Source organism: Notothenia coriiceps, unplaced genomic scaffold (assembly GCF_000735185.1).
Source record: "Notothenia coriiceps isolate Sejong01 unplaced genomic scaffold, NC01 NC01_scaffold00036036, whole genome shotgun sequence".
Classification (NCBI taxonomy): Eukaryota; Metazoa; Chordata; class Actinopteri; order Perciformes; family Nototheniidae; genus Notothenia; species Notothenia coriiceps.
In genome coordinates, this window is record NW_011368737.1 from 1 (window position 1) to 25,182 (window position 25,182).

General features: G+C 41.3%; 1 protein-coding gene across 4 annotated transcripts; it reads right to left on the reverse strand.

Moving 5' to 3' along the window:
- Nucleotides 1–8,220: 8,220 nt before the first annotated feature.
- etv5a (ETS variant transcription factor 5a) lies at nt 8,221–22,692 on the reverse strand. 4 transcript variants are annotated; one of them, XM_010791932.1, is made up of 13 exons: nt 22,569–22,692; nt 20,213–20,356; nt 20,013–20,106; nt 19,602–19,649; nt 19,172–19,222; nt 16,970–17,093; nt 16,265–16,528; nt 15,364–15,680; nt 12,899–12,961; nt 12,496–12,564; nt 11,139–11,308; nt 10,793–10,894; nt 8,221–10,065 (listed from the first exon to the last, which is right to left on the reverse strand). In XM_010791932.1, exons 2-13 carry the CDS (start codon nt 20,258–20,260, stop codon nt 9,835–9,837), a joined length of 1,581 nt encoding a protein of 526 aa, XP_010790234.1. In that variant the 5' UTR covers nt 20,261–20,356; nt 22,569–22,692; the 3' UTR covers nt 8,221–9,834. The 4 variants fall into 4 exon arrangements, with proteins under 4 accessions (XP_010790234.1, XP_010790231.1, XP_010790232.1 ...); XM_010791929.1 differs by having other exon boundaries at nt 10,787–10,894; XM_010791930.1 differs by having other exon boundaries at nt 20,013–20,109.
- Nucleotides 22,693–25,182: the final 2,490 nt, after the last annotated feature.

Below are 25,182 nucleotides of genomic sequence, written 5' to 3' on the forward strand. Positions count from 1 at the left end.
ATGTGTACGGCTCCTTATGGGTATTGCAATATTTGAAGAGCTGGAGCGGCGTTCCGATGCTCTCCGTTACACCTTCCAGACGAGACATAACCACGTGAAGACCTATGGTGAAGACACGTTACGCTCGTGTTGTGTTCAATGAACCTGTCCTTGGCCAGGAAAAACAGGCACTCGCTTGTTTAATTATTTTGCGATCTAGATTTCTTCTTCTTTTTTGAAGTGAGAAGTTCGGACTGACGGACCCCCCCCAAAACGAAAACTCTTCGGTTCTCCACGAATTACACAAGTCACCCAAATCAGCGTTAAAAAAGCGGGAGGCGCCGAAAAGCGACTAATTTGCATCACTGAATAAAATAAAATAAATAAAATAATAAATAATAAAAATAAAGTACCTCAAAAGTATACTTTAGTACAGTACTTGAGTAAATCTACTTAGTTACTTTACATGACAGTATATCGTTACTTACGTGGACGTGTTTTTTCAGTCACCAGATTCCAATATGGCACCATGAACTGGTAAGATGGCCAGCCATCGATTGTCTGAAACACAGATATGGTTTTAGTGTCCGAAATATAGTCCAAAAATGAAATTAAAATCAGCAGTATTTTAGGTCGATAAAAACGTGACGTTAATGTGACTCCATGACAACTAAAGCACAACGTTAACGGTTATTCATGTGCGTCACTTTATTGTGATCCACCATTTTTTTTTTTTTTTACACACTAGTTTCCCTATTATTAAAGATTACGTTTAAAAAATATATATTATTTAACATGTAAACTACGCATTCTGGTACTTTCTGAGAAGAAAATAAGGCAAAAAGACAACATTCACTTCAGGCAAACAAGGCAACCATATATAACAAGTAATGCTTTCAAAAAGTGTTGAGGATAGGTCACCCATGCGGTTATCACATTAGCTAAGCTACACGAATATCAAAGCAAAACGCTAACGTCTTTTAAAAATATTAACTATTTAACCTACATAAATGTTAAACGCATGTTACCTGTTGACTAGCCATGTTCAGCGTCGATGATAGCTTTAGTTAGTATTACTTTTGCCTTTTTGTAGGCGGTGGCCTTAGCTTACTAGCTATCTCTGCTAACACTCAGGTACTCAAGCTAATTGATATCAACTGTAATGTCATGTGTGGCGTGTCAAGGGCCTGCCCCATGGTCTGCGCCAAATCACCAACCAATCACGGGGTCCAAGGTTTAACCAAAAGTATATTCCAAAATACATTCTTTGAAGAATAAAATATATAAAATATATATATATAATCTTTATTTTCCTACCTTATGATACTGCAGTTGCTCCACAAACTATGCACAACCAAGGAAGAGCATCCATTATCCTGCATGTTTCACCCTTTTTATATACAGTCTATGGTTTCACCCACTCTTCTTTTGTGTACTCTGCTTCACACAGAGAGCCATGTACTGAAATGAAAGTTCAACAAAATGGAGCATCATGTATCATTCCATATAACAAGTGGTGTACAGTAACTAACTACATTTTACTCAAGTACTGTTCTAAATTACAATTTTGGGAGACTTGTACTCGACTTTAGTATTTACATTTTGTGCTACTTTGTACCTCTACCCACTACAATTCAGAGGTAAATTGTGCAATTTTACTACATTTATTTAATACCTTTAGTTACTTTGCAGATTTGGATTAATGATGTGAAATATAATCAACTCTTAAATCAGACTTTAGTTACACCTGGACTCAACTTCACATAACCTGCAATATAAAAAGCCATTAAAACTAGCTGCACCATTTACCAACTTGGAGAAACACATTAATGCATCAATAATTATAATCAAAACATATTATTTTGAAATGGGCCAATTTGCACAAACTTTTACTTGAGTAACATTTGGAATGAAGGACTTTTACTTGTATTCCTACACTCTGATAATTCTACTTTTACTTAAGTACAAGATCTGAGAAAGTTTAATTCACTGATTGTTAGTGGTCAACACCCCCGCACACCATTCTAGGATTCTGCTGTTGTGGTTCTCTCCAAACTGCCACTGGCAACAAACAATTATGTAAGTTTAACGTCAGCATGTTTAAAATCCACAGGATTATATTTAGTCACCGTATTGTCGTGCCACCAGGAAATATTCACATCCCAATCTGACAAGTGCTAACTTTTATTTTAAGCAGTTCAATTTAGTTCAGAACCTTTATTGTCCTAGACGGGAGATTCAATGTGCGGCTGACAGAGAAAAACCCATTTTACAAGAGCATAAATTCTAAACTCCCACACTACACCCACGATTTACAGAAGAAAAACAGAAAGAAAGAAAGCTGCAGTCTCTAAAAAATGCAGCTGCAATAGGGAACAGTTTGTTCAGCTTTTGCAATGTGACATTTTAAAGACTGCAGGGCACTATATGCTATTATTATTTTTAAGCCAGTAAACTAGCTCCCTGGTGATAAAGCTAGTCTGATGCATAGCTTCAAGTATACTGCATACTCAACAACACATTATCACAAAGTCTATATCACTACGCAAGTCTATACAGTACAGTAGAGTAGAGTAGCATAGGGACAAGCTAAAGTATTGTTTTCCTTTGCAACAACGAACACAGCATGCTGCATTGTTACAATTTTAAATGAGTGTTAAAGCCTTTAAATCTATTACAAAGTGTGGCAACAAACTTTAATAAGAATGCACTTTCGTACTTATACTTATGACTTTATTCCGATTGCATATGCAGTGGAAGTATGTCCACCTGTACCACTTATAATAGGTGGGGAAATAATGTTTTTTTTTAGTAAATAAGCAATCTCAATATTGTTTGTCCTTATTGCAGTTAGTTTGTCTTCTGAGTATGCTTTTGCTGTCTTTGCAAACTCTATTGTTTAAGGTGCCATATAAATAAAGTTAAAATAGTATTGCTATTTTGCATTTCAAATGATACTGTGTAAGTCTATTACTGCATGCAAAACATCCTATTACTCATGTTCTAATGGGCGAGATACTTCCACTAGAGGGCAGCCAGGGTCAATGTAAAATAAAAAAGAACTCCCTTCAAATTCTGAAATAAATACTGACTTGTGGGTGGTGTGTGGTGTGTAGTGTGTGTGTGTGTGTGTGTGTGTGTGTGTGTGTGTGTGTGTGTGTGTGTGTGTGTGTGTGTGTGTGTGTGTGTGTGTGTGTGTGTGTGTGTGTGTGTGTGTGTGTGTGTGTGTGTGCGTGCGTAGTATGTGTTTGTGGGAAATCAGTTATGTAACAGAGTTTTAGGAGCAAGGTCTCACCATGGTAATTAGCATTGTGCGAACACACCGCATCGGCCAAATAATGTGAAAGATTTCTGCTGTTCCCTTCCCCGCAGTATGACCCATATTTCTCAGTAATCGTAGCCAGAACTGAGTGCTTGCTTGGCTCTCTCAAACTGCAGTAGATGGAGTCAGTGTGTGAGTGCCTGCGATGCTCTGTAGATTCAAAGCTGAAACCACATTAAGTTTGAGCTGCCTCGTCCAATATCTGGATCAATAATTCACTCTGAAGCAGCTACTGGTCATGTGGTATGATGTATGTTGAAGGACTACGTCCACTTTTCTCCCAGGCAGGGCCATGTGTCAAGCACTCTGTAATACTATGAATTGATTTAGTGTAATGTTTATGATGCAGCCTTGTTTGTTTCATACAGTATGTGGGGCCCTAAATCCTTCCTGCAACATATCCAGTCCATACCTCACGGTAAGCCTTTGGCAGGTCAGTAAGTGGTGAGGAAGAAGCATTCTGTATTATGGAGCGCATCAAAAGCCTCCTGTTAAATGGATCAGCATCATTACATTGGGTTAATGGCCGAATCTTGACTGTGATAGAGGAACGAGTTGCACTTTTAGCTCTTGGGTCAGTCTGTTGGTCCAACACTTTGGTCTAGATGGAAATATCGCAATAACTATTTGATTGCCTTGATTTAAAAGAACTTGTGGTTTTAGGTGAGATGTTGTGACACTAAGAGGATGAAGCCTAATGACATTCTTCTCCACTATAAGGTGATACCGTCGTTGAGGTAATTTGATTATTCGTTATAACCACAATTAAGTAATCAATGTAATGTTGCATTTTAAAAAGCGCAGACAACTGAGTTTGTGACAGTGAAGCATTGTTACATCTGAATCTGACAAGAGGACTGTGGGCGTCTCTTGAGAATTCACAGCTAAGGTGTGAATATTGATACTTTCATTTCTACAAAAATACTGCATTTTTACTGTTGTTTATCACTTAACCACTGCTCAATAAATGAAGAGGAGAATTGAAACACAGACAAGCTGTTCTCAGAAGAAGGCCAGTTGATTAGACATAAATGCTTGAATTTCTCACCTCCATAAAGGACAAGGAAAACATTGAGCTGAAGAGACATATTTTGTAACATTTGCACATAGAAATGTATTAAAATTACTTATATTTGATTGAGTTGTACATTTCCAACAATTTACCATAATATTAATAAACCAGATGAAGATTTTTGGACATCATTGGACGTCTGTATCTTAAGTTATTAAAGTTATTAGAGAAACAAGCTGAGCTAAGGTTAGCATTTAGCTTGTAGCACCATCATCCTGTCCATTATGGAAACCCTGATTTTTAATAAATAAAACAATTTATTCAGTGTTTCTACTAGTATGAATTGTCATGTTGTTTTATTTTGGATGAGGAGACCAGATAATTCAGCCACTGGTGAAAAAATAAATTGCTGAGCACACTCTAGCGTTTAGCTACAGTAGCAGCCGCTACGTCATGGGTCAACCAAAAATAACACTGATTTCTAACACGAAACTGCTTTATTGTATTAGCTTTACTAAATGTGTGCAGTTGTTTTGACCTTTGGACAATTTGGCTTTAGTAAAAACGTCCTAAACATTGTAGTAATCCTAACCAGGAGAAGCGAAGGGCAATTACAAATTCACAATATCTGCTACATCACTACACCACCAAACAGCTCATGGTGGAAAATGACATATGCTCGTCACAGTAGATTAAAAAACAAACAATAAAAAACATCTGTTATGAGGTTGCAGCTCAGAAAAACACACACTATCAGGGCAGGGCACCTCCCATGAGTACGCTAAAAGCAAAGCATTCAAAGGCACTCTGCTCCTCGATCAATGGAGAGTTGCCTGCCAGGCTGTTACTGGAGACTTTTACACTCTGTGGTTTGATGAGGCTCTGACTCAACACCAGCAGAGTGCTGCTGGCCATCAAAACAAAGCCCGAGTCTAAAGCTTCACATACTCCATCATGCTATACGCATTTCAGCTCGAGACACATTTAACAACAAAGAGATACTACAAGGCAGACAGTGTTATAAAAATAACGCCAAACGCCTAAGGGAAGCTTTTCAAACGTTGGGAAATCTTCAATGAGTTGTCAAAACGAAACAAACATCACAAGATAGTTGTGAAGCATTCATACAGCTCGTAAGTCAGCAGCTAGTGTTCACAATGATTTACTTACTTCTCCTGCAGGCCTGCACCATGTTTACCAGGGCTTATTGCATATTTCTCTCTCTACACTGTATGTATTTGCTAACTTTAGTTTCAGGTTTTCAGATTAAGATTCAAACAAATGTATTATATGTCTGCAAAACGTGTAGGCTATTTATTAAAGAATATAATTGGAGGCAATAGTGTATAAATTTAAGAAAGGACATTGCATATTAACATGGGCACTTGAGTCTATTATGGAAATAGGTCAGATTTACATAAGCAAAGGCTCAATTAAATGCACATACATACAGAACCATGAAACATAAGCACATAAGCATGGATAAAAGCTCCTGGGAAAAAACTATTAGAAAATAATGACATAACCACTACTCCAGATTATGAAAACATGTTTGAGTGTCTTTTGAGATGGAGAGGAGGTCCTCAGGTAGCACATGGTAAATATTAAAGCCCATGGATATTGATAATGATACCTTAAAGGCGGGGTATGTAATTTATTTCAGAAACACTTTTTGTTATATTCCATGGAATGCTCTTGACATCCCGATAGCATTGAATATATGAAATGCTTTGACAATAAATACATAAAAAAACGTCATCTGTGGAAGCCGTAGCACTGTAAAAAGCACGACCAATCATCTGAGCCGGCCCAGCTAAAATAACTGGATGGCCTACCTGCCTGTCAGCCTTCCATCTCGTGCACAAACTTATCTCGTGCTCTCATTGGTCATGTGTGTGTTGGAGGAGGGGCTCTGTAAGGAAGTGGCAGATTTTTTCCGGTTGTGTATTTTCAAATTCTAGCGCACTCGAGCTGGTTTCTCCAAAATTACATACCCCACCTTTAAGTAAAGAAATAAAAAAACAGGAAACAATCGACATAGGAACAAGGACATACACGTGCTCGCTTCATCCCAAACAACACCAATACAACATGAAAATAATGAACAAAATATTAAATAAACAGTATGTGAAAGTAGTCTACTTATAAACTGAATATGAAGGTTAATTCAATAAAAAACAAGAACAAGCAGTTTAAGGTAAACAAGCAAAAAAAGTATTGGAAATAAGTATTCAATCTGAGTGAGTTTGAGCATTATTTAAATAAACTCTTTTTTAATTTTATGCATGAAAGTATAGAAATACTGAAGTAAATACACAAATAAAAACATGGAACTAAAAATGTTATTCGAATTATTCATTGCTCCTTTTCCAGTTGTTTAATTACATATATTTGTCATCATTAATGCATGCATTTTATTGTTGTGGTTCGTCAAACTGAAGCCAATCTTTTTTAACTAATATTATGCTTTTTTTTAATTATTTAAAACGTGTCAAAGAAATGCAGTGCAGTAATAGGTAGCCAACACATACTTTACACAGTAGTTAGAACCACTATTTTTAAGTAGTTAACTCAACTATTTCTCAAAGTTTTTTCCCCATCAGTGTTAAATATCAACATATGCTTCAGCCCAAAACAAATGTATTGGAACAATATTATGCAAAATATTGCAATATGTCTCAAAATGTCAAACCAACGTTTATATTTTCTCAATGGAATATCTGTTAAAGCTGCTGGAGTTATCTCGGCTTGCAGACTGCACTTTAACCTCTTAGTCATTGTAAAGTTGCGTGTGTATTTAATATTTTTGACTTGTGCTCTCACTCAAGTCTGAACTCATGAATAATTCTACACAGTCTCTTACTGTGCCACATACTTCTGGAGCTCACTGCAGGTTTTACACCAGCAGACTGTGAATTATTTACTGATGAATCACGCTGGAGCACGAGAACATTCATGTGTAACTAATCCATAAATATTAAAATGGGTAGTAAATCTTCTCTTGTTCTCGGACACTCTGCTGCGTGTCGACTGGAACAAAGCCCGGGACGCAGTGTGGCTTTATTTTCAAACATTAGTTTTGCTAATGTTTAACTGTGTGTAGTATTGTGTGTGTGTGTAGTTATATATATACTTTGATAGAACAACCATGTTATGTTGAGGTGGCATTATGTCTACGGTACATCTATTTAGTTTATTCCTTTTCTACATATTCTACACAAATGTAGTTTTTGTTGATTGGCAAAAATCAGATTTGTTATATTTTTTTTCTCTTGACAAATATTTTTTACTGCAATAAATACTGAGAATCCCAAATTAGGTTTAGGACTCTTTAAATGCTACCCCGCATTAAAATGTGTAACATTTTGGAGCAATTTTAGGCGCCATTTTCCACTATCTCCTTTAAAAAAGAAAAAAGTATTACAAAACATTTTTTATTTTAGAATTGACAATGCAATCTGAGAAATAAATAAACTAAACTCCTACTTCCCATGTGTTAGCATTTTTAAATAATCTATATTGTCAAATTCAGGCATTATTTAGACTAAAGCATGCAAAAAGGCATCTGTGTGACATGCCTGTAATAAAGTTAAGTTAAACATTGTCACGAGGAGGTTAATACTAATTGTAAGATTCCTCACTTAATAAGCTAAAGGATTTAATTAAGTGTAAAGAAAAAAAACACAGACATGGGAGTGTTTTTCCTCGTTCACAGCTTAGCAGACACACTGATGTCCGCAGGTCAACACACAGTAATCATTTACCCAGAAACTTAGAGAAGCATGTGATGTAGAAATGAGCCAGGTCAAGCAGAGACTGCCAGACCACAGCAGCCCGAAGTCAGCTGACTGACCCAGAGCAAGGAGGGGGGGGGGGGGATATGATGAAACACACCAGGACTGCAGGCAATGAAGCATAAAGGACCGTTTATTGTACCCAGTACAGATTATCATAAACTCAGCAGTGTAAGAAACACATTGTGAGGGGAGGGGACTGACGCCTATACAAGTGCAGACAATCCCTGCGCCTGGAGTGGAGCCCATGATATAATGTGTGAGTTCACCTTTGATGGAACTCCGGCTTCACACACACACACACACTTTTACAGGCAAGGGAATAACATCGTCTCCTCCATTCTCCAACCGTGAGGCCTCTTAAAGAAACAGTCTGCAGTAGTAGCATCCATATTTAAAAAGCTACATTGTCTATGAGAGCCAGAACTATACAGCTTTTACATTAAAATCAAAACAAATGCAGCCTTATAGCAAAAATATATACTTTATATACGTTTGTCTTCGCCCTCCCCCCCCATATTAAGAAACCTACATAATGAACACACAGACAAAAAAAAAAATGCAGAGAATATCACAAATATCTTCTTTGTCCAGAGACAGGAAAGCGATATGTTAGTGGACACAGTGTTACACCATGCAAAGAGAAGCCTCCTGTTGACCACTTGTGACTGGCAGGTGTCCGAAAGAAGGAGAAAGTCACCCTTCTTTATTTAGTTTTTACTTTGCATGCAACATCCCGATGCAGCCTGCCATACTGGTGCATCAGAGTAACTAGTACACTGCCGAGGAAAACATGAAGCACCCAGACAGAGATACAAAATAAAAAACAAATAGGAGCAACGTGACCTTTTGATCATACATTTATCAGGAGAAATACTTGCATCCCTTTTGAAATGGAGGAGATGGAGTGCTAATCATCTCTAAAACTTGGAGCAGTATAATAAAAAGGGACCCAGCGGTGGGTGATGAGTAGACATGAGGAGTGCACTGTATAGACTGCAGTCTCTAAAGGGAAGCGGATACAATCTCTTACACGGGTAGAAGCGGTTAAAGAACGTAACATGTACACGAGAGAGCGCAGCCCAACCAACAAGCCTGAAACACAGCAACGCTCCAGAAACCTGAGAGGCCTGGGTCTCTAAAGAACAGCTGGCGGATGCAAACTAAAATGTATGTACAGAAAACTAACTGATTTGTGAGTTTAGAATATATGTTTTTCCATCTTGAATCCGTGTTATGCAAATTAAAGCCCTTTCACGGATGTGGCGACATAAGAATGGGGGCGACCCAAAAAAGGCAACTATAGAATAGTGCTGCGTTTAGAATGAGTTTTTATTTAAAACTTACTTGATTGTTTTTAAGAAAAGCAGATTGTCACAAAATCAGAACGACTCTTGTACAAAGCGGGTTCCCCCCCCCCCCACCCCGGTCAGTTCTTTTAAAGATGGCGCCACGTGGCTTCGCTTTGATTTGGTCTCTGCAGCAGAAGCGGCCTCTTGCAGTCCAGTTCCTCTTCACTGGTTACACAACCTCTCTCTTTCACTCGGCGGAGAGGGGCTCTTTCCCCCCTCATTCATTCTTAGCTTGGGAGCTTCATCAGAGTTTTATGAAGGTTTTGTCCAGGGAGCAGGAGAGGGATTTGCCCTCCAAGCGACTCAGCAAGTTCCAGCTCTGGATTTTTTCCGGGCGACTTTGGGAGTGTTTGCGTGTCCACGTGTGTTTTGCTTTTAGTAGCCGTAGCCGTCGGGGAAGGGCAGGCCTGCCACACACTGCTCGCTGGCGTCCAGCAGGTAGGGGGCGTTCTCCTCGTAGTGAGTGAGGGGCACCGTGTCCTCCTCGGGGCCCGGCAGGCTGTCCGGGTCCACCTTCAGGTTGGGCCTCTGGTTGTCGGGGAAGGCCATGGAGAAGAGAGCCTCGGGGTCGCACACAAACTTGTACACGTACCTCTCACCGGCCACCTGAGGAACACCAAAACACACATATTTAATTTAATGTTTAAGCAGATTAGCTTTTGCTTCCCTGATTGCTAGGCAACTGATACGTATGGTGGAAGCAGGAGGCGTCTCCCACTCATGTCGAGTGGGTGACAGAACTTATGCAGTTTCTACACATGGAGAAAATAAAGTGTACTTTGGGTGGCTCCACTTTTACATTTTATAGGACATGGCAATCATTTTGTACGTAGATGGAGAGTTTGAAACTGTGTACTCTTCCCTAACGGATTCATCATTTTTAAAAACTGAATTAGAACAAAGATGTACTTTAGTCAAACTTTTATCCCAACCTTTTTATGTATATTGGTTGTTGTTGTTTTGTGCTGTGATTTCAACCATTTGTTTGTCTATCATTTTAAATGTGTTTGTACTATTAATCTAGTCTTATTCCATGGGGGGGGGGGGGGGAGGAGGATACAAACAAATGGACAACACTGTATGTGTTGTTTAAGATTGAGCATATTATATTAAAACTCACATTAAGTCACCTGGGCCAGTCAAACTTTTATAATGATCAAATCTTCCTTATTCTGATCTGAGGCAGAAAATACTTCCCATAAATAGAATAATACACAGGATTATATATTTAGTAGAAGAGTTAATCATTCAGACTCTATGGGACATAATAGGACATAGTTGCAGAGGGGTGGGGCGTGGGGAGAGAAAGGAAAAGGGGTGAACGTGCCTTTACCTTCTGCATGATGCCCTTCTCGTAGTAGTAGCGCAGCGAGCGGCTCAGCTTGTCGTAGTTCATGGCCGGCCGGTTCTTCTGGATGCCCCAGCGCCGAGCCACCTGAGGACACGGACACACAAACACTGATTTAGGAGCTGCAGCGAATTCAAGATTCATTGTCATGTGAACATAGTAGCTACAGTGTAGTTATGACAAGGACATTCTTAGGTCAGAGGCTCCTCCAACAGTGCAACACAATGAAACTGATGATAGCAGTGCAAGTAAATCAAATAGAATCAAAAGGTAGTAAACTTCTGGGAGTAGGAGATCTGGACAGAAGACATGAGTTGTTTGAAGGACTCACCTCCTCGGGCTCGATCAGTTTGAACTCCATGCCGCGGCCGGTCCAGGCGATGAATTGTCCGTTAGCCGGGTCGTCCAGTAACGTGACCAGAAACTGCCAGAGCTGCAGGGAGCCGCGGCGCTGATAGGGGGGTCCGTCACGAAACGCAGAGGGCTCCTGCTTTACTTTACCTGTGAGAGGAAGAGGAGAGAGAGAGAGAGAGAGAGAGAGAGAGGGAAAAAGGAGGCAGAAGGAGAAGGAAAAGTGTCAGAGAGGACTGTACTCAGTGTGGTGAGACATTCCTGCCAGATGGACACTGTGAAGTGGACTCGCTGTTCATTATGCACCGAGAGCAAAGCCAAAGGACTGGACTCAGAACATGTTCAACAATATCTGGTACTTTTGGGCGGTTTGTCTGCAGGATTACAGAAAATCTAATATATTTATCAGATTTGTTTATACTTGGTGGAAGGGTGTAGCACAGACCTAGAAACAACTAGTTACATTTTGCAGCAGATCTGCATCAATTGGCTATTTTATTAACATTGAAAGAGAAGGCATTTATCCTTCATTCATGTAGGGTTAGAATAATCAGAAATATGAGTTAGAGACCAAGCCCCCAGGAAGTGAGCCGGACTCTGATGAAAATATTCGTTTGTCCAAACGGCGGTACTAAAACTTCCGTATCAGTCCGTGACGTCTCTGGGCCCAGAAAGACTTTTCCCCATTGACTAACATGGGGAAAGAAACTTCTGTAAATCAGCGGATACTTTTTAAAACTAAATCAGCTACCCAGTATGAACTAGTGTATAGCCCTTATTAAAATCATTCGGTCCTCAAAGTTGTAAAATGCACTAAAAGCCAAATCTAGATTGATTTTCTCTCTCCATTCATTCTACTGAGCCGAGAGTGGGAGCTCGGGGGGCGGGGCTTAAGGGCGCATGCTCTCTGAGCGCACATACGGGTTCTCTGACAGCCAGGCATGATGGGTAATTTGTGACGTTTCGCTCTCTCAAAAGTTGGGCCATTTTGCCCTCATGCGCCAATGAGCAGCTCTCATAGGAAAGAACGAGACCCCGCCTCCCACGCTGTATCCAGTTCTTATTAAACATCCATGTTAGAGACTTGGAGAACTCAAATGAACTCCCCCTAAAATCCAAAACGAGAACTATTCTGACAGAGCTATTAAAGTGGTTATTAAACGTTCTGATTATTTAAAATGCAACACCTCACGTTGAGTGTGTTACCAATTGAAGCGCTTAAACACACAGAAGACTAACTTCCAAATGTGTGAGGTAGGGTCTTTAGGGGTCAGTAAATGCCACATTGGCTTTGGTGGATCTGCACTTTATACATTCATTTGTATTTCCAGTCTCACCTTCTAGTCTCTCAGGGACCACACAGGTGTCGTCAAAGTACAGCTGAGTCTCTCTGTCGAAGGAGAAACCTGCAATGGAAGAAAGAAATGCGACATTAATGGGATGACGAGCAGAGAGAGCGTGGGAAACAGAGACCCAGACCCAGAGACCCAAACTGCATGCAAAGCAATGTAACTGGGCAGCTTCCCAAGACTGGAAGCTTATATTGAGCTGAGCTTGAGCCAACTGCTGATGTGAGAGATGCACAGTGTGTGTGGAGCAGCGACAGATTCATTGATACTTTCACTTCCCCTGCTGACCCGATATCCACTCGCCCAATACTGCGCTTTAACCAGCTCCATGAGTCAGGGGGTCACAACCAGAAGGACTCGGCTAACGAAATCATTCTGAGACATAACTTACTTTCATGGTTATTTTGGTAGAAGCTCCCCGCTCTCCCAAACGATGACTGACAGTTCGGCACTTCTGTAAACAAAGAGAGAAGATACATTTAGACCAGAGACTTCCTCACTGTCATATCAGATGTTTAATGCATCAAATCCGCCGCGCAGCTGACAGATATTTCTGGATCAGTGCCAGAGAGTACAAAGAAACACAGCTTTGATAACCGTTTATAGACAGCCAGTCCACACTATAGGAGTGTTTCAAGTCACAATAAACACATGGTGGATGCTATGTGTGTGGAGTTAAGGTGGATGTTACAACAATCTCAACAGGGATTTGGATCATTCGTTTCATTTACAAACATGCATTGGATTAGCTCTCCTTATAGCCACCAGACTCTTCTGAGTGAAGGCTGCTTTTTTGACCAATCAATGGCCGATTTAGAGCAGCTCCAACAGAAAATACGCACACACTAAATCTTCAATCCAAATACACTGCACACAACATCCCCCGCATGTCCGCCAAGCCTTTAAATAAGATTAGCACCATGGTTGCTGTATTCAATCTCAATGACAATCGAGTTACACCAGTCCGCCCCCCGGGGGGTCAAGGCCTGTCTTCCGTTTGTAGTGTGTCTGCAGTTAGCATCACCCCCCCCCCCACACACACACACACACCATCTATTATGCTGCTTCCTGTCTGCTGATAAGGCAACCACACATCAATCTTGAGCAAGTGTTTCCTTAAGTCTCTGTCTCCGCTTGTCCTCACTTAAGAGAAGAGTCTGCAGGAAGTCACTGGTGGAGCCGAGTCAAACCATGCGTGAGGAGAAAGACTTCCTCTGTTCAATGTATCCATTTAGATGATGGCTAATTATCTCCTACTCGAATCTGTTTCCTCGAGCACCAACAATAATGGCAGATAAAGACATTTATAGTCACTTGGCGTCTAATTGTTTGCTATAGTCAATTAGAAGATACAGATCTGTAAAGCTCCACAAAGCACCACTTCAAATCTTGTGTTTTTAAAACATAACAACACAAATAAGCCCTAATGAAAAGAAGCTCTGGTTCAAATGAGCAGTGTGAGAACATATTGCTACAGTGCGTCCATGCTGCATTTGATTTCACAGCTAATAGGCAAAGATTTGTAGCAGATACTAGTAGATTATGAGAAATACTAGAAACATGTCCCATTGATTTGAATGATTACAAATGAAAATACATTTGGATTAACATTGCTGCATTATGGCGGTGTGTCCTCTGTTATGAAACTTTTCAATAGATAAGATAAATCTACTAAATAAGGCCTTCTTTACAGCAACACTAATGTGAAGTTGTATCGTGATAAGTATGGCGGTTACACGGCCCTGCTGCTGACATGATGGTCCATGTTGGCATGCCCTCCTTTCACCCCTGTACAGATACATGGGTGTGACGTAGGTATTTAAAAAGGCCATAAGATGCTAAGAGGATTTGCGGTGATTACGTCACTGAGCGGCCAGCCGGTCGGCCAACAGGCGGAAAGGGAGTGATAGAAAATACTGGAGCGAGTGAGAAAAGATTACAAATAAAGTTGTTGCAGGAAAAGAGGATGTAGGGACAACAGCTGGGTGTGTGGGCGTTCGGATCAAACAATACAGTGGCTCCGGCTTGTTGGATTGAAAGCGAGTAAACAGCCTCTGTTTGCCGAGGCTTTGTGCAGAGGACGGGCACCGGTTGGCCGATTCTACATTCTGTATAAAGCAGAATGTGCAGGCTCTTACGATCATCTCGCTGTGCCGCAGGTCACTCAGTCCTCTGAGGGCTGCGACCCAGATCTATTCCAGGTAGGCTCAGTGAAGACGTTGCCCGCACCTGGCTGCGTGACCCATTTCCTTTTTGCCCTTTGAGGCTTAGGCTGAGATAAAAGTCCCAGTTTTACTTTGCTGGCATGCCTCTGGAGGAACCATTCAGATTAGGCTTGAAGGGAGAGAGTGTGTGTGTGTGTGTGTGTGTGTGTGTGTGTGTGTGTGTGTGTGTGTGTGTGTGTGTGTGTGTGTGTGTGTGTGTGTGAAATGAGCACCTGAGTGGCCGTGCTAAAACTCACAGGCGAGTGTTGGCGCCCAGAACAAACACAGAGAGGCACATTCCTCACCCTCTGCCCGCTCCACTTTCACAGCCCTGTACAATGGCTTTCACGCAGCCAGCGATACACTTCAATGCTTTCTATGCAGAGAAACAAGTCTGCAGGAGCAGGGCTGCGAAACTAATCACAAAATGGGGCTGTGCAGTATTCAAATTGCAGGAGGTGCAATATTAGTTACAGGATAAATATGTAATATATGATTCTGATTTTAGTATTGTGTCGTTAATCATATTGCAACTATAGTCCAAGTATTGACGTTATTTATTCTCAATTGTGCATTTTCTCCACGGTGACATCTCGAGGAGGTAATGGACCCTTCTCTACTTATTTTATCACAACTACCCATCTCTACTCACCAGAATCGAAGCAGAAGTCTCGTGGCTCCTGCTTGATGGCCATGGGGTGGAAAGCTTGGCGCGGGGCCCCCCGTGGAGCACCTGGGGGCCCCATGGAGGGGACGCCCTGCTCTGCGTAGCGCGGGTCGATGAGCTCTTGCTTGAAGCCCTGGGGCGGCACGGCTACCAGCGGCTCGGACATCTGGCGGTGGTACGGCGGCCGGCCGTCGCGGGGCAGGCTGTGGTGGCTGCTGGGAGGCTGGGGCAGGAAGTGGGGGCGCGCCTGGCTCTCTGAGGGGGGGAAAGTGAGGCATGGCTCTGACATCTGCCGCTGGAACCTGGAGATGGAGGAGATGGAGGGGAAAGAGGGATGAGGTCTCTGTTCAGGAATAATGCGCGCAAAGACACGAAATGAACAGAAGCACCCTCTCCGGATCAGAATCTGGTTTATCACCAGGTAGGTTCACACGTACGAGGAATTTGACTTGGTGTCGTGGTGCACACAGAAAAGTAAAACAACAATTAAAAACACAGATAGAGAAAAATATTAAAAATAATAAAAAATATAACAGTTTTTAGTACATAGAAATGGAATGGAATAAAAAAGAAAAAAATATGGAATACAAATCGGCAGTAATAATTTCCATCCAGAATTTGACTAAACTTTCTTAAAATTAGATACAATTATGCAAAATTGTGTCAAAACCTTTATGTGTGTCAAATTAAATACAATTACACACACATAACGTTTTTGACACAATGATCACTTTTATACTTTAAGGACAACAAGATTTTGATCCAGGATTTTTACTTGTAATTAAGTATTTTGACAAAAATTGGTATTGGTACTTTTACTCAAGTAAAGCCTTCTTCAGCCACTGCCCACCCCCCTAGATAAAGAGGGCAAACTGCGAGTGCTCACCTGTGCTCAGGGGAGAAGTTGTTGGCATCCTGGCTGATGGGGGCGCAGGGCACGGCGAAGGGGGGGCTGTGCACAGAGAGCGCCTGCTGGTTGGGGGAGCCTGCGCTCGCTGTGATTGGCTGGTGTACGTGCACTGGACGTGTGGGATTGGCTACGTGGGAGTGAGGAGGGGGGGTGTGCGTGCTGGAGGGGCCGCAGGGAGAGACCGGCGTGGAGGGGGGGGTTAATGGCTTGAACCCGGGAGAGGGCTTCCTGTCACAGGCACTGAGGAGACAGAGACAGTCAGAATCAAGAGGATATCCAGCGGCAGCCATCGTGCTCGATAAGACATGAATTCATAGAGCCCCTTTCAAACATAGATAAGAGTGAGAGTTAAAGGCAACACTGAACACACAGCTGTTCACCTCCTTTAGTCTCAGGGAGAAGGAATGCATTGTTTTTGATGCATTGTTAAAAAAAGGCTTTTGTTTGATGATTTCTTTTCAAAAGCGTCAGGGACGTAAGAGGCCTTTGAGGATTATAAAACAAACAACATGTAGTAATGTTGGCCAGACCATTGAGAGCCTCGCAAACAAGCAAACATAACGTTCAAATAAAGAAGTGAAAACATGTTAGTCTGAGGAAAGGATAACACCCAGGCGTGTGACTTCTGGTTTGAACCGTGGGGCTAAAGCAGCTGTCCCTCTGTGATGACCCAGGACATACCTGTAGCTGTAAAGGCACTTCTCTCCGTAGGGCATGGGACTCCTGTCCTGGCGACAAGGAGAAAACTCTTTGGCGGGATTCAGCTCGCGTTTGATCTTGGCCGGTGGCTGGCCATGAAACATCACTGGAGACACACAAAGAGAGTGCATTAGATCAACTCCAGATATCACCTAATTGAAGCCATGAACAGAAGTGCAGCAGTTCTCTTAACCACATTTGGAATTGATGGATAAATGGACGACGTCTGTGTATTCCCTCGACTGACAGAGACACTTAGCAGCAATTTATCATCCGCTCTAATGACAGTGGAGTCTGAACACACGCCATCCATCCAGCGCTGCTAGGTAGCACAATACTGACTGCTCTACACACACACAAGCTATCAAAGTCCTCGTCTGATTCCCATTAGGGCCCGCCAATACCAATACCCATGAATCAGTGCGGCTGTAATCTAATGGCGGACAATGGTTTTCTTCTCCCGCGCTGTAACCATTAGACACTAGCTGCTGCTGCTGCTCTCTGCGTATCGGCTGCAGTTTCCGGGGCGCCACCTAATAGCCGGGCAGAAACTGGATCCCTCGGCGCAGAGGAGCCGGGGGCCAAATAAATCAGCGCCGTGCTGATGGACCCGAGCAGCAGCAGCAGAAAAGTAAGTAATGAAGACATCAGGCTTCTTTTCTTACTCTACACAAACGGGCCTGCACTATCGCTCCGTTGACAAATCAACAACTATGTTGACACTTGATTAAAGTAACATACATTTTTTGTGCCATTTAAAAAAAATTTTAGACATATTTATCTGATCATAACTATTTATGTACACATTTTTTTATTTTAGTCTATACTGTCACTCATTTTTAATGCAATATTCAAATGATCCTCATTTGAACGCTTGTCTGTCCTCATGGGGTTCACTTTGATTGCATTTTATACTATAATAAAAGTTAATATTTTGGAGTTTTGGGCTGATTAAAACTAGACATTTAAGACATCCTTTTGCGATTTGAGACATTTTTCAGCCATTTTTTTTTTAACTATACTTCAATCTCAAAATGAAAAAAGTCATTAGTTGCAGCATTAGACTTTAACCTCAACACATTAGAACTACACAGACTATAAACTGATAGTGATATTCCACTCCGAAGAAAACTTGAATATGGTTCAGCTCGGGTCAGTGGAACGTCGCTTCACCCCATGTGGTGTCCTACTGACTGAAGCTCACATCGGAAAATGTGGTTCTGGTGAATAGGCGACTTTGTGAGAGGGAACGGCCTGCAGCACGGCAACAGAAGTCACTGCCAACACACACACACACACACACACACACACACACACACACACACACACACACACACACACACACACACACACACACACACACACACACACACACACACACACACACACACACACACACACACACACACACACACACACACACACACACACACACACACACACACACACACACACACACACACACACACACGTAGATTGGGCGCTCCATAAAAATGCATACATGTCATGCATCGACCTCAATAACATGTTGCAGCACTCAAGGTCAGTTCGCAGCTCGCTTTACCACGTTTGCAAAGATGTTATAGAGTAGCTACCACGCCCCGTCTGCACCTCCTACGCATCAGACGAAAGCATCAATTTAGAAGGACAGAGGGGAGTGGAGGAGGTCGTAAAAAGCTTCATTGGGCATCATTCAAACATATCCCTCAGCTGCAGCCTAAAGGAAATGTGCAGAGGAGGCTGTATGGATTAACAACGGGTTAAGATTTTTTGGGGATGGGTTGTGTAAAGCGAGACAGATCTGAAGCTATCCGCTGGAATCGAGCCGCCTCAGCAGCAGGGCCAGAGTGCGGGGAAGTGTGAAATCAGATTAGGAGCTTGGCTCATGTGATGCCCCATGCCAATCGGCTGATTAAACTCAAAATGGAGGGGAGGGAGGAGAGCAGCCTTTCCCAGAGCTGTGTTTGGAAGAGTCGATGAAGACATTTCGATGAAAGAGAGGTGACCTGAGCAGACAATCAGAAACAGTACTTTGAGAAAAGCACATACCAGAAGGTGGTGAGAAATGCCAGAATAGCCACTGCAGTTTGAATCCCTCTGCCAAGAACCAGGCGGGGCTAAAACACCAACATCATGGTCACAGACCGACCCGGGAAATCAGAACAACGTAAATCAGGTACTCACAGCTATCCGACTGGAAGTCTGGGACGAACTGTTCGTCATCGGGCACCTGGGCTGTGAAGACATAAGAGAGGGTTTCACATGGGAGAACAATCAAGCTTTCTCACAGCCAACATCCAAGACACTATGCCAGAGAGCACGAATGTCATCTAGGCGGACATGGAGAGAAAGTTACTTTTAGAAAAACAAACAGGGTCGCTGTCAGCAGTTTCTCATGCAGAGGACTTTGCTCTTCGTGCAGAAATTGCTAACACACTAAAAAACTATAGTTCACATTCTTATCAAGTTAATCTTTAATGAAAATACTTCATCTTGTTCACTATTTAGAAAACAAATAAGACTAAGAGATGCATGTCAAACATTAGAGATGATACAAGACCTTTATCACAAAAAAAGAAAATGGAAATATTACTTTATTTATAAAATAACTTACCTTCTGCGATCCAGATCTCTTGAAGCTGACTTAAGTCTTGGAAGAGATCTGAAAGTGAAATATATGAAATAAAGGTTCAAAGATGTCAATCCTGTTGTTTAAACGTGATTAATTATATTGCCGTTAATCTGGGGATTATTGGTTTGTTTTGGTTGAAGAAATGTCAGAAAATGGAGGAAACATCAATCAGTGTTTCCCAAAAAGAGAACATTTCCTAAAATCTCTTGAACACAATGTAAAATATATTTACTTTAATGTCACTGAGGAGTTAAACACCCAGAAAGAATTCACATTTAAGAAGTTGGAATTAGAAAAAGTTGAGTTTTTTATAAAAAAAAGGTGTGATGAATCTTTGCAGCTCTAGTTACTTCAGCTAAAATACAAACTGTTTATTAACATCCTGACGTTTACCTTCTGTGTCCTGGGCGAGCTCTGTGTCCACAAACTTCCTCTTCCTGTCGCTCACAGGTCTGATGTGAGAAAACTCCTCCACGTGAGACTCGTGCTGCTGGGAAAGAAAAGAAATGTTCAAAAAGGGAAATGTAATACAAGTGTGTTTGAAAGTGATCTTTAGTGACCAGCAGGAGAGGAGCTGGCATGTGTCCACTTACGCTGGGTGGGACCATAAATGGGACTTGCTGGTCGTAGAATCCGTCCATGTTATCTGCTTGATTGGAAGGGGGGGGGGCTCCGATATGGCGGGAGGGGGAGGTGTTCGCTTTAAAGCGACAGCGCCCGGGTCACTCTGAGGGTCACTGGAAAACACAAGATTGGAAAAACATACAGCAAGGGGTCACAAAGGGGCTCTTTCTCTGCAATAGATGAGTTTCTTGGCGGGTCAGGGGGGAAATGTGTTTGATTTTATTTAACTGTACGTTGATTCCAAACTTATGGATTTTAAAGTTTTTTGCTGCTGATAGTTTGCAGAAAAGTCAAAGTTGTAAGATGAACTTTGTGTGATCCGGTGAGAAATCACACAAAATACTATTTCTACAGTTATTATGTAGTTTGTTTTGGAAATGAATAACGCAGCTAGCCTACGCTGACCAATTGTGTTTAAGTAACAGGTATTGGTTGTATAACATGAGCCTACTATTCTTTAAGTCACTATGAATTGAAAAACTTTACAGTAAAAAGTGTTTCTTTGTGCAGGTTTTGCCTGAATACATGTTCCCTTTGTCTTACATTTAACTGTAGGCGTTTACATTATTTTTCATTTGAAAAAAACAAAGACTTTTATGTCCACGCAACTGATTTAAGATACTGACATTTTCACACTATGTAATGATTTACAAGCTTTTGAATCAAACAATGACCCCCGGAATAAAAATATTATCTTGATATTGCAATATTTACTCCCCCGCTTGTACAAAAGATAAGGGTGAATACAATGTCAAATATGTTATTGCCTAATGTTTTGCCATTACTAATGTTGCCATGCCGTGCTTCAGTATTTTGTCATGTGTTTATATAGCAGCAAACGGGGTGATAATGTGCCGAGGCCACCAGCTTGTTATTTAACCAACAAACAGCCCTTTGAACTGGGCCATACGGAGTGAGAAGCACAATGTAAACACATGGCGCATTTAATACACTTACATAACACTCACTGGCCATCTGTGGGCACTACTTTCCACTATAATCAGCTTGGAAATGTTGAGGAAAGAACCTAAAAAGAGTGATTTCCACCATTTAAGAGTACATCTACACTTAATTGTGGCATGCACTGCAACGCAAACACTTTCAAAAAAGATCGGTAAAAGAGTTTATAGAGGCTTACATCTACAGTTGTGAGGTAATGTTGATGCTGCAACCTGGAGAACTTGAACTCTGTCTACCCTCAATGTAGTCAGAAACACTAGTAATAACAAAATCCCTTTGAAACAACAATAACAGAAAAACTAAGCCACTATATCTGCCCTCTATTCTCCCTCAGCAGGCTGATATGACTCACTCTATATATCCTGTTAATGGATGACGAATACAGGATAGCTGCAGGGCAATAATTACTGACGCCTAGCACATATTACACTTACAACATCAGGACTCACTGTATTTTTCTCCAAGTGGATCAAACAATCAAAGACGGTACTGTAGCACGTCAATAAAAAGTAGGTCGTGCTTATTTTTTGAAAAAACAACAGTGACGGTAAATGAAAGCAGAGTAGCTTATAATAAGGTTGAAGTGTAGGACAATTAAAAGTAGGAAGTGGTACATTTTAATGGCATTCACACATTGCAAGAATTTTACCGCAAAATGTGAGCCAAAAAAGTAACTTTATTCGAAATAACAGTGATGAGCTACTGATGAGGGTAAATAAAAGTGGAGTATATCTGATAAGGAAGATTAAATCATGAAGGGGTCCTAAAATGCACCAAAGTTTTCACACTGTTGGTCTGTATTTTTTTCACTACGGCTTCACAGGCATTGCCTAATAAACACAAAAGTTAACTTGCTTAATACGTATTTCCAACCAACTTTTATCACTACGGTGAATGTGTAAAAATGTGCACATTTTCGCAAAAGTTTTGCTTTGAAGCTGGGGAGTAAAGGGGGGGGGGAGGAGATATTTCTCCCCCAGTGGTGCCCCCCCTTACTCCTCCTCCTCCCGGCCCTTCCCCCACACATCCCTCCCTTGTTTTTCTCAATGAAGTGAAACTTGAACCGTGTGGAAACAGAGGAGAGAAAAAACGGCACGTCCATTCATAAAAAAAAGGAAAAAAATCACAAACAGTCGCGCTCGCGCTGATAAACCAACCCCACGCAGATAAACTAAGCAGATTAAACACACGCTTTTCGGTTTAAATACAACACACAACATGTATGTTACACTAATACGAGCAGATATAAGATGGTTGTCAAAGTAAATATCTTTAAATAAGATGGCGTAAGAAAAATAACGACCCCGTAACACGGCTTCAAAAAAAAGAGAGCAAGTTTTCGCATGAATAAATAATGCAGCTTACCTTGTTTGTGTGTATAGACGTCCTCTTTAGAGAGAAAATGCGGTATTAATATCCACAAATATAAAAACAAAGTGTCTGTAGTCGAGTAATTGTCTGCGCAATGTTACAGTGATGTGCCTCCTTCGACTCACAAAACTTGACTGAGCTTTTCGTTAATGGCTCGGTCGGTTTTTCCCTTGGGCTCCAAGCGGCACGCAGAGACGGTCGCTGATTGGTTGAGCTACCCTGTCCGTCAAGTGAAGTAGCCAATGGCGTCTCTGGAGGACATGAATTATGCATAATCTTCGGTTTGACCAGTCACAGCGCAGCAGGAGCCTATTTTTATGAATGGCTGGATTTCATTCACATTTTTTTCAGCCACCAATGCCAAGATGTGTTTGTTAAAGGGCCAGCTGCATTGGAAATGTACTAAAGATCGACCCTGTAGCAACGTCAGTCTCACGCAGACTTTCCCTTGACCCTAATGATAGATTATAACACTGTGAGGACACATTTCATTAAAATTGACACACTTGTATTAAATTAAAGTAATTTAAAACTGAATAGTAATGCAACAGTATGAATGACGCAAATGGCTGAGGATTACAAAGGATTATTAATGAGAGAATGTATTTCAAGGACACGATAGAAATGAATGAATCATGGAAAGTAGAGAGGCATTACAATCATGAAGCATGACTGGCCGTGTTTAAATGTTTAAACTTTGCTTGTTTGTTCACTGTCAGACACAACATATAATTCTTTCAGCAGTTATATTTGCACACAATCTGATTAGTTTTAATCGAAGAGGAGAAAAGGCGATGATGAGGTTAGTTAATCTGTTTATCAATTTATTGACGCAAAAGGGAAATAATTAACTGAAACAATCTACTCTACTTTTTATTTGGGGATTTTCTAAAAACGTTTTAATGCTGAGTGTGTACATCCCTCTTTAAAACATGTTGAAATGTTCATTCACTGAATACATGTTTAGTATATTGTATTTCTTTTAACATTGTGGTCTACATCCTTGTGTGGAAATCCTGAATAATGGCCTGTACAATTTAAAATGTAAACCAGGTTTAAAAATATTTGAAGGACACTCCTCAGTGTCCCAATCACATGATAATATTCAGATACTTTTCTTAGAGGCACATTTGTATAAGTAGCTCCCCAGAAGGTGAACCACTTCCATCAACTTTCTTTTCTGCAGCAACAAAAATATCAAACATTGAACTTTGTGGCCTCTGTGATTCTATTCGTAGTTGTTTAGTGTCGATTTGTGCTCATTATGTGACTTTGTGGACATTTTGTGTCTGTTTTTGGTAATTATGTGACACTTTGTTGTAGGTTCTTTGTTGTTATTTTTTGTTCCTTTTTGGTCATTTTGAGTCTCCTCCTGGTAAGTACATGTCTCTTTACATTACATTACATTACATGTCATTTGTTAGACTGTTTTATCCAAAGCGACTTACATACATTCAGTACTGTGGACAATCCCCACAGGAGCAATTTGGGGTGAAGTGTCTCAGGGACACAACGACATGCTGACTGCAGTGGGACTCGAACTTGCTACTTGTTCTCTGATTCTAAATCCAGAACACGAACCACTGAGCCACAGCCTCCACTTTACATTAGCTAAAACCGTGGTGGCTCCTGACATGTTGGGCACCTGGCCCTTTTCCCGCTCATCTATATTCAAACAAGTGTTCTTCAACTATAATAAAATACCCTTTACTTCTACTGTTTTAAAATAACAAGCCATCCTAAATGAACTGTGATAAAGCATTGAGAGAAAATAGGATATGAGGACTTACGTGTGACTGTTCGTACAAAAATATGCATGCAAGGAACAGCTGTTGAAGCCCAAAGGTCAGAGGTCAGGAACATATAACCTTTGTCATTATCACCTCTGTCCCCAAATTAGGAATCCTGCATATAAACTCTGTGGCCCCACACACACAGATTCCAGCAGCTGGTTATGAAAACTATAATCCCCGTCAAATCCCTGCAGCAGTGATGCAGAGATTATGAGCCTGCTGCAGAGGCAGTAATAGAAAGAACAGGCAAACATGCATGGAGTGACACAGGACCATACAGTGCTATCTTTGCTGTTCATCCCACAGGTCTAAGGCCAAAGGCAAACAGCTTGTCTTACAGGATATGAGCTCCATTTGGAGGTGTAGCGCTTAAATCGTGGAGCTGCAAGACCTTAAAAATACCTTGAAATATATAAATATCTGTGTTTAAAGCCTGCAGGTCCACTGTATGGTGCACCTCTTAGCTGCTGCGGATGTGGTGGGTGGTCACTTGGAGGCGTGTGGCGAGTGAGCACATTGTGTTGCTGTTCTTACTCTTTCCTTAAATAAATGTGCCATATGCAGCGGGTGACATGCTGCCTGTGTACATCCCTCCCTCTCTCTCTGGGTGAATGTGAGAGTGGGTGTTGCGAAGGCAGGGTGAGATTTAAGGCGCTAATTTCCTGTTCCCTCGAAGACTACTACTATAGGTTAGTGTGACACTGACATAAGAGCCAGGTCAGCACAATGTGTGCTAATCCTGTTTCTGAGGATCCTTCACTAAACCAGGTGAGGACAACATGAACACACTACACCTGAAAGCTCAGAACCATGGT

Coding starts and splice junctions, on each gene's coding strand:
- etv5a (XM_010791928.1), bottom strand. CDS start 20,260: ATGGACGGATTCTACGACCAGCAAGTCCCATTTATGGTCCCACCCAGC. Junction 17,094..19,171: donor AGACTTCCAGTCGGATAGCT/GTGAGTACCTGA, acceptor GTGTGTCTCCAG/TGATGTTTCATGGCCAGCCA. Junction 10,895..11,138: donor AACTGATCGAGCCCGAGGAG/GTGAGTCCTTCA, acceptor CCGTGTCCTCAG/GTGGCTCGGCGCTGGGGCAT.